The sequence below is a fragment of the Amblyomma mixtum genome, chromosome 2 (genome assembly GCF_055824585.1).
Source record: "Amblyomma mixtum isolate Tamu chromosome 2, ASM5582458v1, whole genome shotgun sequence".
Taxonomy (NCBI): domain Eukaryota; kingdom Metazoa; phylum Arthropoda; class Arachnida; order Ixodida; family Ixodidae; genus Amblyomma; species Amblyomma mixtum.
This window is the reverse complement of record NC_143013.1, coordinates 126,139,344-126,152,210: the sequence shown is the minus strand read 5'-3', so window position 1 is coordinate 126,152,210 and position 12,867 is coordinate 126,139,344. Positions and strand designations below refer to the sequence as shown.

The 12,867-nt window shown below is 45.9% G+C and overlaps 1 protein-coding gene across 1 annotated transcript in view; it reads right to left on the bottom strand.

Annotated features, from left to right (window-relative positions):
- LOC149360788 (uncharacterized) overlaps positions 1-11,896 on the bottom strand; it is an 88,023-nt gene extending 76,127 nt beyond the window's left edge. The window contains exon 1 of the mRNA XM_089569395.1: positions 11,686-11,896. Coding sequence (XP_089425521.1) covers positions 11,686-11,851 — 166 coding nt within the window. The 5' untranslated portion in view covers positions 11,852-11,896. The remainder of the gene's footprint in view (positions 1-11,685) is intronic.
- Between the last annotated feature and the right edge of the window lie 971 nt (positions 11,897-12,867).

Here is a 12,867-nt window from a genome sequence, read left to right as displayed (position 1 = left end):
GTAGAAAACGCGTAGTCTACTGTGCATTACGGCTTTCGGGGGGCAGGCAACGCAGGGAACTGGACACTCGAAAATCATTGGAAGACGTCTTCACTGTCTAGTATGGCACTGCGTGTAATGCATCAATGTTGCGCATGCGAGGTTCGTGAAAGCATCTTGTCTGTGTTACTAAATTCGACGCTTCTCAAGTCTCTCGCGTTTCGGCTGTTCGCGCTGTTATGGTATAAGGTTTACCAGAATGACACATGCTCGTAGTTGACAGTTTTCAGCTTGCGCTGCCCGATGGGAGCGACAACTACTTCTGTGTGCCATGATGCCATAACAGTGGACGCACAAGAAACCTGGAAGAGCTTAAGGGTGCGGAAAATTGCGTCACCAACTGTATCAGTTTGTTTTTGCGTTTGTATGGAGCCCAATAAAAGTTCATTTCGCAAGGCACCTGGCGTTTATTTTCTCGAACACCACTCTTGGACAAAGGCTGTAGCGCAGCTGCGTTAATGGATTGTAAGAACACTTGCAACCTAACTATACTAGACCAAAAACTCTTTTCACACCTAAAATATAAATAATATAAAAATATATAGTGCATACCGCGCCATTAGGACGTTGGTCGTAGACAAGCACATGTAGCATTCAAACTGCGCTCTCAAAATCGAAACCGGAAGTAGCCGCCTGGTAACCCCTCCAGCCCCCGCTTGGTGCGCTACAGTCAATTGGGCCGCTGGGTCTTATGCAGGAGACCGCTCTCGACCAATTACTCCCTCTATGCGTGCACGATCGCCCAGCATGTTTGTTGCTATCGCTTCTGTCGAGGTTTTCAGTTCTTTGCGGGCACAGGTGAGCCGAATAAAGAATCCGTTTAACCGTCGCTCTGTCTGCTCGGCCGTTGTCCGTGGCGCTGTCGCGACCACGTGTCAGTATGCAGCATACTTGCCGCAATATCAGGCGGTTTTCTTGCACTGGCGTGTCTTTGTTACCGGGTATACTGAAAAGGATTCTACGCACCGCACCCAACTGCACATTCTAGCTTCAATCCTTGCCGAGGCCCGCTCAAGCACAACCGTAGGGCCTGTGGACGGGCTGGTGAGGGCAAAGCGCCGTATGCACCGCTCTTACAGCATGCGGAATCTGACGTCACCCGCCTAGCCTCTCTTCGGAGCCATACTGTGATGAATGGAGTGGCACGGTTGCTGGCATTTCCACAGTAACAACGAACTGCGTCACACGTACGTAAATTGCCACATTGATTTCATTGGGTTGAGGTTAATAATACCGTTGCATAGACGACAATATCATAACGGTTCTTAGAGAGGCCAGTTGTTTCGCATCTTGATTAACGCGCGGTACAGCAGTACAGCACTACGAACGTAACAATAAAACAGACTTGCACAAACTAAGCGCTTCATTTTTTGCAGCTTTTTTTTCTTGTTTTTTTTCTGTATTCTAGTACCGCAGTTACGAAAATAACGGGTTATTTTAAATTGAGTCATAAGCAAAATAAAAAAATGTGTTTTCTTCTTTCTTATGAACATATAACCCTTCGATCAAAAATTGTGCACGTTTCTAGATAACTTGGAAGCTGTTGGAACCAGTTACAGCGAACACTGAAAAAAAAATACTGAATTTTTTGCAGCATCTAGGAGACGCCAGAAATATGTTCATGTGCCGAAATCGCGAGGTATAACGAACTTCTCGTCTTTGACAGAGTGGGACCTATACCGAAGCGCTGCTTTTGTGGTTTGACCATCCGCCTTGTATGCGGCAGGTGTGAGATTTGATCTTCAGTGCCGCCAGGTGCCCACCGGTTATAGAATTGGTACAAGCTTTGCTTGCCCTGATGCTCGGCTTTTGTAGGATGAAATGCTTGAAAACTGGGTGTTTAGCCCAACTATGAGTAGAGAAAGACAACTTTTGTCAGGGAATTCTTTGGTCAAAGATGCCTTTGCGCCATTGAAATTCATTATCACTGTTTAAGTGCTACTACAGGGGTTTATCGATATTCCCGCACTTTAATGGAACCTTCGACTGTGCATTCTATCGACGGCACTGATCCATATCGTCAATGCTGGCTCTTTTGCGGAGCTAAACGCAATTGCAAATAAAAGTTAGTTTTTGCAGCTTTTTGCCCTCATTTTTGCGGATGTTAGCAGGCAACACTGCATTCGGGGCGGCACAAGTACTACCCCACACAAAAGCAAGGCTTCCTAAAAAAAAAAACATTAAGGCTTGTATTTGGCAGTTTGGGTATTTCGTGAACGGAGTGACCGCTAGCAGTGGCTTTTTGGCCCTTGATTATGCGTACGAGAGTTTTTACAATGATGTTTGTGACACCAACACTTCAGCACACGAAGTGCAGCGCACTGTTGCAAAAGCAACACGACACGAGTTGACGAGCCATTTCGCGGAGCTGAGGAAATTCCATAGTGCGCATGCGCGAGGAGCAGTGACGTCACATGATGCACAGTTGGCGCGCCGCCGCCGTCGCTGCGCGGGTGGCTCGGAGGTGCCGCCGCCGCGCTAGCCAGTTGCGCATGCGCAGTAGCGGCGCATAGCTAGCCTGTAGGGGCCGCCGCCGCTGCCGGGAGCTCTCAATCGCCTCTCTCTCCTCGCTGATTTCTCAATCCTCCAGGTGTAGCCGGAGCTAAACAACTGCCAATTTTTACTACGCAGACGAGCTTCGATCGTCCGGCTTTGTTCTGTTGCAATTATTTTGAAATATCTTGGAAACGGATTCTTTTAACGCAGCATTGGGAAGCCTTTAGATATATAATGCAAACATCAAATCAAAATCAAGAAACTCCCGAAGTTACCCTTGGATGAACCAAACAGAGAACGGCTGCCGCGGAGGTTCTAGCTGCTACTGCGGGCGTTGGCTGCTTTTTACTCCTTCCAGGAGACGTGACCCGTGTGTTTTCTCTCGTAAAAATTGACTGCAAGAACTCTGGCCAGAACAGGTGAAACAAAAAGTGGTACTGCTTTAACGTAGTTAAACTGTGTTGACGTGCGAAAGCATGTACTCCCTACTCGAATCTATTTTCTCGCATCTGAATGTGTACGGAGCTGCGTTTTTTGCTCTTTCATACTCTCTCTCCACTGGGCTGCAGCTGGCGTGACACACTCCTTCCATTGGCTACAGCTGGGAGAGGCTCCTCTGAACTAACCCGAGCTTACCCGAGTTACTGAAAAAACAAGACAAGGTTCTTGCTCGCGTTTGGTACGCCTGGACTAGTGGTTTTGCATAAAAAGTAGGTTTCAGAAGCTAACTTATAACGGACAGAGCCCAAAGCTCCGAAGAGCGCTTGGCGAGTTTGAAGCAGATATAGGTATAGATTGCTGGCTACTGGTGGGATTATCCTTGCGTGATATCGGCCGGTAACTGCTCCACTGCAGAAACCCATTAAAAAAACAATAAAATACAAGGAATTGTTGCACGGCCCGGTAAACTGGCCAAGCACACTGTCACTACCATAAGTGGACTTCAATGCGTCTCGGCTGGCGCAGCGAGTGCAGTGACAAAGCGTGACCGCCGTAGTCTGGGCGTGGGAAAGAATGGCACGTACCACCTCCGCTATGGAGGGACGTGATTTTACAGCGGTCGCTGAGCGCTCACCGCTGGCACGGCATTTTCTAATTGAGCGAGAAATGGCTAAAGTGTACTGAGCAGTCGCAAGTTGCGTTTTCGAAATTCTATAAACTGACAGCGATCGCTAACAGCCAGCTTCAAATGTTTGTTTACAGTGAGACGCCTAACTCTAACAGTTAAAGTATTCGAATTCAGCTAACCAGTTTACTAGTTAAAACGATTTAGCGGATTTCTTATGTCTGCCAAGTTTGGTATCACTATGCCGAAAAAGTCAACATGTTACCTCAAAAAGGGTATTTTTTAATATTTTCCTTTAACTCGCGGTATTGGAACTTCATCAGCGTTGATAGCGTGCGCTTGCAGTCGTGCGTATAGATAACAGGTGACACACTATTAAAAACCGGTCACTGAGTCCCGACTAATGGTGCCATTTACACGAATGACAGAGAACGCGGGTGTATGACGTCGCAATTCCTAGCCCATGAAATGAATGCCGAATTAGCATACAGCAGAATTTACACGCAGCGCCTCTGTCGTGTGAAAGTAGCGGGGCGTTGCGTCACGTGACTAAGGCATCGAAAGCCAGGGGAGGAGAAAAGGTGCTTCAACCGTCAAACACTTCCCCCTCGTCCCGCTGGCATGATGATTATGCCATAAGAGCCGGAGAACCCACGGCAGTGGTCCAGTGGTTAAAGCACTCGGCTACTGAGTCGGAGAACGCGGGGTCAATACCGGCTGCGGCGGCCGCATTTCGGTGGAGGCGCCCGTGTGCTGTGCGATGTAAGTGCACAGGAAAAACCTCCAGGTTGTGGAAGTTAACCTGAAGCCCTCCTCTAAGGCATTTCTTCCACTCTTCCACTGCTTCTAATACCCCCCCCCCCCCCCCCCCCTCCTCTTTCAATGCCTTTCCAAAGCGCGGTTTAGGTTTCCATCCTGATCTTAGATAGTTTACTGCACCTTTCCTTTCCCCGAGAAAAAAAATTAAAAGCGTGCATTTCATTATTCACAGTACACAATAAAAAGCTTGCTCTTTTCAGACATTTGCAACACTGACAAAGTAGCAAACGAAGTGCACAACAAGGTAAAAAACACCCAGTATCGTATATTTAAGGACAGTCTGCCAGTACTTTTTACAAATATCGTTTAAGAAAGATGGCTTTCGCTGCGTAATATACCTGTCATGGTGGACATCAGAGAACTGGTGAGTCATGGTAATTAGTTTTATCTTTAACTAATTTCAGACGCCCTGTTGCAGTAAGAGGATCGTAGCTGGTTGTTAGCAAAAGGCGGCGTACATTTCCGCCCTGTTCTCTCGCCGTAAGTTTATTTTCATCGGCATCTACGTGGTGAAATAACATCTACTGTCAGTGGACGTGACTCAAATTTCAGGGCATGTCTAGCAAAAACATTATTTTAATACGATGCTCACATTCTCTCAAAATACACTGGGTACAATTTTACTTCTTCCAACCTCGTCCGGCAACACCAGCGGAAAAGCAGTTTGATCACATTTTGCTTTAATACCTCGCTTTTCTTGCCCATTCTTAATTTTTACGATGTAAAATCCTATGCACTCCTAGTGTCATCATTGACCGTGAGGCGATAGCTGCCGCGCGTGATCGCTGCCACGTTAGCTTGGTTCGACAAGCAAACAGGTTGACTACTGCGTATAGCTGTGATGACTTCGCTTCTGTAGTACAGTGATCCAAAACCTCTGTGGCGCTTTTCAAGGAATTTTTGGTGATTTATAGAGGAAATTAAATGTGCACCATTAAGTACAAGATACTTGTTTTCAATGTTGTGTGACGTTTGCTAATAGTTTTTTTAACAGCCCAGTTTTGTCCGGTCACCGAAGCAGTTGCTGTTCATCATTATCATCATCATAAACCTGACTACGCCCACTGCCCGACAAAGGCCTCTCTCATGTCTCTGCAGTTAACCCTGTCCTTTTCCAACTGCGGCCACCGTATCCCCTTCATAATCTCATCCACCCACCTAACTTTCTGCCGCCCTTGCTGCGCTTGCCTTCTCTTGGAATCTAGCCTGTTACCATTAAGGACCATCGTTTATCATGGCTTCTCATTACTATTCCTGCTCAATCACATTTCTTCGTCTTGATTTTGACTAGGATGTCGTCAGCTAGCGTTTGTTCCCTCACCCCCTCTGCCCGCTTCCGGTCTCCTAACGTTACACCTCTCATTTTTATTTGCATAACTCACTGCGCTGTTTGAATTCTTTTCGTTTCTCCATGTTTCTGCCCCATGGGTGAGTACCGGTAAGATACAGCTCTTGGATACTTTTCTCTTGAGGTATATTAGTAAACTGCCATTCATGATATAAGATAACCTGTCATATGCGCTCCACCCCAACCTTGTAGTTATTTCACTCTAGTGATCCGAATCTGCGGTCACTACCTGCCATAACTAAACGTATTCCCCTGCCACTTCCAGCACCTGGCTACCAAATTGTGAACCGCGGTCCCCTTGCCAGACAGTGGAAGGTTACTTTTGTTTTGTGCATGTTAATTTGTAGACACCGTTCTGCCTGACTAACTTCATGATCATGTTTTGCATTTCATCTTCTAAATGACTTAGGAAGGAAATATCTGCGAATCACAAATTACTTAAATATTCTTCCTTAACTCTTATCTCCAACTGATTCCAATCCTGGCCTCGGAACAACTCCTGTCACAAGCGGTGAATAGCACTACCGAGATCGTGTCTCCCTGCCTGAGACCCTTACTTATTGGAATTTTATTGCTGACTTTATGAAGGACTATAATAGCTATGCAGTCGTTATAGATATCTTCCAGTATCTTCACATAACACTCTTCTACAACTTGAATACGGAATGCTTGCATGACTGCTAAGGTTTCTACAAAGTCAATTTCTTTCTCGTAATTAATGAAGGCTGTATGTTTGGATTTGTTTTATAGTGCGCATTTTTCTATCACATGATTGATAATGCAAATATGGTCTATTGTTGAGTATCTTTTACTATAGCCTGCGTGATAATTTTGTTGATTGAAGTGTAAGGTGGTCCTGACTCTATTAGCGATTACGTTGGTAAATACTTTGTAGGCAACGGAGAGTAAGCTGATCGGTCTGTAATTTTTCAAGTCCTTGACACCTCCTTTTTAACGAATTAAGATAATATTTGCGATCTTCCAAGATTCTGGTACGCTCGGGGTCATAAGGCATTGCTTATACAGGGTGGCTAGTTTTTCTAGCACAATCCCCCCTCCGTCCTTGAACAGATCTGCTGTTATCTGATCCGCACCAGGGGCTTTCCGCTTTTGCATTGCTCCTGCGGCTGTCTTTACTTCCTGTTTCGTTACTGGAGGGATGTCGCATTGTTGTGCGCTACTGCCTCTCTCATTAACGCTCTGATTGTATTGGCTACTCTATAGATTTTTGTAGAACTCTTCGGCTATCTTTAACTATGTATATAATTAATGACATTGCTCTCTTTGTCTCTTCATGCATAAATCTGGCTTTTACCTATGCCTAACTTCCGGTTTACTGCACACTTACAGCATGCTCGATTCTCTGCATATTAAATTTTATTATGTCGGCAACCTTGCACTTATTGGTAGTTCTGCCAATACTATTATGTCTGTAGGCTTAGACGGTTTCATTCTTTGGCGTTTCTCAATCAGATTGGTCGTCTCCTGAGATAGGTTGCCGCTACCCCTTCGAACCATCCTTCCGCCTACTTGCCGCGTGGAATTCCGGTCAATTTTACAACTCACGTTTAAAATCCTTGGACCCAGATCTGAAACTCCGGCTTCCATCAGGCCTACCACGACGTGAAGAAACTTCGGTGTGTTGCCTCTGGCTTGGTGTAGCTTTCACCAAGAATTACTCATTCTTAATCGGTATGGCTGATAGCCATGCACGTGCCGTCTGCGGGTATGACGAGACACTATATCCCACATTCTTTGTGACTACTCTGCCTACAGCGCTGAAAGGCAGTCTCTCAGTCGTGCGTTGAAGGGTTCCAGGTCCCCGCCCACTGACGGCCACTGGCCGCGGCGATCGTCGGCGGTGACGGCCTCCAAGGCACTGCTCCGCTTCTTGCGTTTTTCTGGCCTGCATGATAGGCTGTGACTTTAACGAACGCTGACTTTTCATAGTGAACAACTTTCTGCTACTCTCTTTTCTCTTTCATTTTGTATCCCCTCACCCCTTTCCTCCGTGTAGGGTAGCAAACCAATTATTCTTCCGGTTAACCTACCTGCCTTTCCTCTTCTACCTCCTCCTCCTCCGTGCTGAGATTATTGTTCATTGTTCGAACTTCAATATCGTCTACCTCATTTAAAGCCGAATATCTGTTCTGCAGCGATATCCTGATTTCTTTACGTTCCCTCCTACCGCTAACTCGCTAATGGGCTTCCGCTTCACTAGTTTCTTCCGCTACTTCTTCAAGTCTAAGTTAGTGAGAAACCTTACCATTCTGCGGTCGCAACAACGAACGTTTCCGAAGACCTCCACATCCTGCACGATACCAAGGGGAGCGCATAGTATCAAGTCTATTTAATTTTTAGTCTCGCCATTGGGGCTCTTTCACGTCCACTTCCGCTTCTCTCGTTTCTGCAAGAAGGTATTCATGAAGGACTAGACACCGCAGCGGACACGGGACAGAGAAAGAAGACGACACAGGGCGGTACTTGCAACTTGCAACTTTTTTTTTTTTTGTTTTAGTTGCAAGTACCGCCCTGTGTCGTCTTCTTTCTCTGTCCCGTGTCCGCTGCGGTGTCTAGCTCCTTCATGTCTCACCAACTGGCCTACACATCTACCCTCCTAAGGTATTCATGATTCGTAAATTATTTCTCTCTGCGGACTGCACTAATAATTCTCCCCTGCTATTCCTGTATCCTATGCCATAGTTGCTACCGCCTTCTCTCCGGACTGCTTCTTGCCTACTTTTGCTATTAAGTCGCCCATTAATACTGTGTACTGTATTTTCAATTTTTTCATTACCGATTCCCCGTCTTCATGTAAGCTTTCAACGATCTGGTCATCATGTCTGGAAGTAGGCGAGCAGGCATGCACCGCCTTCAGCTTGTACCTCTTGTTATGCTTAATTACGGTAGCTGCCACCCTCTCGTTAACATTATAGAACTCCTCTCTATTGCCAGCTATATACTGATTGATGCGGTATCCCACACCTAGTTCTCGTCTCTCCGCTAATGCAGGATTGCCCAGTACGCGCCCGCCGTTTACTACTCTATACGCATCATCTGTCCTAACCTCACTAATCCCTATGGCCTCCCATTTAACCCCCACTAATTCCCCGAACAGCACTGCTAAGCTAGCCTCACTGGATAAGGTTCTAGCGTTAAACGTTGCCAGGTTAAGTTTCCAATGGCAGCGTGTCCGGAGCCTGAGATTGTTAGGGCCCTTCGTTGCGTCACAGGTCTGACCACCGCCTTGGTCAGTTGCTCCGCAGCCGCTGGGGACTATGGGCCGAGGCTTAATTAGTTTGTTCACAGAAAGTTGTGGCCGAATCTTGCTCTGGTGTGGGAGTGCGTTTTTGGTTCTTTTCACCGAGGTCAGGCCGCAGCCCAGGTCTGTTTATGCAATTCCATCAACACGCGGAGTTTTTTGTTTTATTTTTTCGCACCCGGAAGAGAATTGGGCGGCACCGGGATTCGATCCTCTGTACTCTTGCACGCGAGGTGCACGATCTAACTCTACGCCATCGCTGCCCACTACTGCTGCCGCCATCACTGCTGTTTATCAAGTTTGTTTATATATCGAAGGCCCAACCGTCGAAATATTGCGTTTCATGTGATGAAAACGTTTAAAAGGAAGTAATATTGGTTGTCAGTTCCGTATTCCGGGAGCTCATTGGATCTTGCACCCCCTCTCGTCCTTCTGCGCAGCTCCCGCTCGACTTTCGGGTCTGAGCTGGAGAGCATTTCCTCCAACCGCTCAATGGTCGTTTTTTTTTAATCCTTTCTATTATTGCGTTTTTTTGGCAGGTCCATACATCGTTGTATTGACACGCCTTTATGCCACAGTGTGCGGACTGCGGCTCCTAGTCTTCTGGGTAGATTGTGTAAAGTCTTTTGGGGCAATGGTATCTGCTTGTCTTGTATTACTCTCAGTGTTATCTCCTGCTCCTTGTCTTGTTCTTCACCCGGTAGTGCGTATTCCCTTCTGAATGGCTTTGCGACTCTACATACTGTACAATATGGCGTCGGTACGAATGCATGTCGAATGCCGAAGAGACAGCTTCAGGCGATTTCGCAGGACAACTAAGAATTCAAAAGGCAAATGTTCACTGAATTCTAATTATGAAACAGTACAATAAAGAGAGGTCCCTGTGCGAAGGAGTTGCATAGAGGCCAGAATGATTGTCATCGGTTCGAGGCGTGCCACTATGGTCGCATTGAACGGGCTTTCAATGAAGAGATAAGGTTACATGAAAACGAACAAACCAGAAACCTTGAATTCAAGTGTTGGAGCGCACAATCATTCTCTGAAGCAACTCCATTTGTGCTGAGGTTGACGTTGTCGCCTACTATTGATCGCTCGTCTATAAAACGCCTCATATAGTTCCACCGCCATGAACAGCTATTTTCACAAGGATGCCCCATTCATTGCTCTGGATGCTACAGTAGCACAAATAGGCGGGAACCAGAAAGAAATGAAATATTGCATCTTCGGACATTGGCCATCGTCGTAGCGAAGAATGAGTGGATAGCCGCCTTAAGAGGACTTTCGAAAGCGACCACTAGGTGGCCTTCAGAGGAGCCCCAACAGGCAGCGCACAGGAAGCAACGCCCTATGGGTTCTTAGAATTTCTAAAACAAAATCACGCTGAGCGCTTCAGAGAGGAAAATTTTGGCCACCGTGCACCATTCGAAAATCCCGCGGTTACGCCAACAAGGAAACGTCACTCGTTGACGCACGTGTCATGTGGTCTCCTCGACTACATATCCCATAGGCGCACCAGTGTGGACGACGGCTAGAAATACAATGACAAGATGGACGTTATGTTGTCCCGAAATATGTCATAATACAAGCTAAAAGGTATCACACGGCCGGGTGAAATGGTAAACGGCTTGCCGGCTGCTAAACGCGCGCATAAAAGTGCAGAAATAATACACATCTAGCGAGACATTTAAACGGCCATTTTGTCTCCAAAGCATGTCAGAATGCAACATAAAAGGTAAAGCATCCTTAATGATGCGACAAACAATTCGCTTGTTGTTAATTGTTGGTTTCAAAAAAAAAGAAAAATGCAACAAAAATTTTAATTGAACAAAAAAGAATATAAGTGCTGCCTCTCACGTTCAAAAAATAAAACTTGCTCATTGTGCCACACAGCGAATCGAAAGAAGTACTTTTATTTGTAATTTTAGCCGTGCTTACAATATTTACATTTGCCTTTTGGTGGCGCTGGGGCTCATATTTTTAGCGATGTCTGCTCAAGTGCGCCTATGGAATATTGTTTGTCAATAGGGGCTCGCGCCCAGCGGAGCATAGAAAGGGACGAAAGACAGCTAGTGACGTATCGCAATTGAAAATTAATATTTCGTGTTAAAAAACTGAAATGGTTACTTTGCTCTGTGATGTCACAATTGCCACTACGCGCACGGAACGACAGCACTGAAGACGTTCTCATCTCTATGTCCATTATTTTTCCGTAATTTTTTCATTTGCGATCGACAAACTTCTCTGTAAACAAGCTGCTAAAGACCTCTAGGTATCATATTTTTCCTGACTCTGACCATAGATACTTGAAAAAGAAACCTGTAGTCGTCCATTAAAGTTGGTGTACAAATCGTCGTTATCTATTGTAAGCAACAGCTTACTCTGAATAGCCAGTGGCAGTAGCGCTTACGTTAGTTTCCATCCAAAAGAAGTTTTATTTTTGGTGAAAGTCCAAAAAGCTAGAATTATCATGCAACTACACTGATGGAAAAATTGATCTAAAGTTGGATTACACTGATGTTTTTAGAGAGGTGAAAATCTCCTGAGTTCATCTCTCTATTTCTTTTTTGCAACTCTTTTTGGCTTAGGTCTGTTGGTGGGTTATGGATCGTTTTTTCTTGCCGCTCGTAACAGCAAAATAAAATGAATTTCGCTTACGTTCGAAGAACTTCATGCCGAAGGGTACCACCGGCTCGAAGACGGACTTGCACGGATAAGTGTCGCCGACGACGCCCTTGCCAGCCTTGGAAGAACCTGCGGTGGCGCCCGTCGAAAGAAACGCGGCGAATAGAAGCGCATATGTTGCAGACGATGCGCACATCATGTCGAGACTGGAGCCAATCCACCGCACTCGAAATGGCAGCTTGGGCTGAAGCAGGGGAGAAATTCTGGGCAATCGCGGAAAGAAGATGAGAACCGGAAGGCCAATGACGTTGCGGCGACCTCGTTTCGTTCCTCCTCTCTCCAACTCTCTCTTTCGTAACGCTCTCGTATTATTCTTTTTTCACTGTTTTCTTCATATCCGTTTTTTTTTCTGGGGGTGGGGGGCGAATCAGTAAACAAAAGGAGTGGATGGAGGAGCTTGCCTTGTTCGTAATTAGCCAGCCGACAAAGCGAAGAAAAGACAGGATTAGCAGTTTTTTGGAATCGTACGGAGTGTAAGCAGGGATTTGAAATTTAGAGCCTTCTTGCGGTTCTCCGAAAGAACAGCGCTACTGCAGACAGACCCTACACCCTAGACGAAGCTTATTTATTACAATTGTAAGATTATTTACTTGCCCTAAAAATGATGGCGATGATAAATTTTTATTGCGCAAAGACATTTGTCACCAAAGAGCGCTATGGCACAAGGTGTTTTTTGTCTATTAGAAGAGGGGTCAGAGACCCACTTCCCAAGCATTTCGCATTTAAGAATACGCATGCCAGACCAGGGGAAGCCTGGTGCCCATTTTTTCACCAATGGGTATTCAGCGGCACTTAGGATCGAACCCTAGACCTCCTGTCTGCGAGGCGTATGCTCAAGCCACTAAAGCACCGACGCGTTACATTCACCCGAAAATTGGTAGTGGCTGTAGAAGGTTAAGGGTACAAAAACTTTACACAGGAGAAGCTTCCTCCTCTGGCAAGGCTATATAGATGAGTCATTAGCGAAAGCACTGAGAGGTTGAAATTGTTATAATGAAGGATGTGATTTAAAAAGTGCTGTTTTTTCTCACTCTCCTTGCAATCTTTCTTCCTTTGCGCTAGTTTTCTGACTAGGTAATGTTCTTCATTTTTCACACCTCTATGGATACCGCTCGTTACCAGCAAAGCAGACACCGTTAGGCAGTGCGTCTTTTC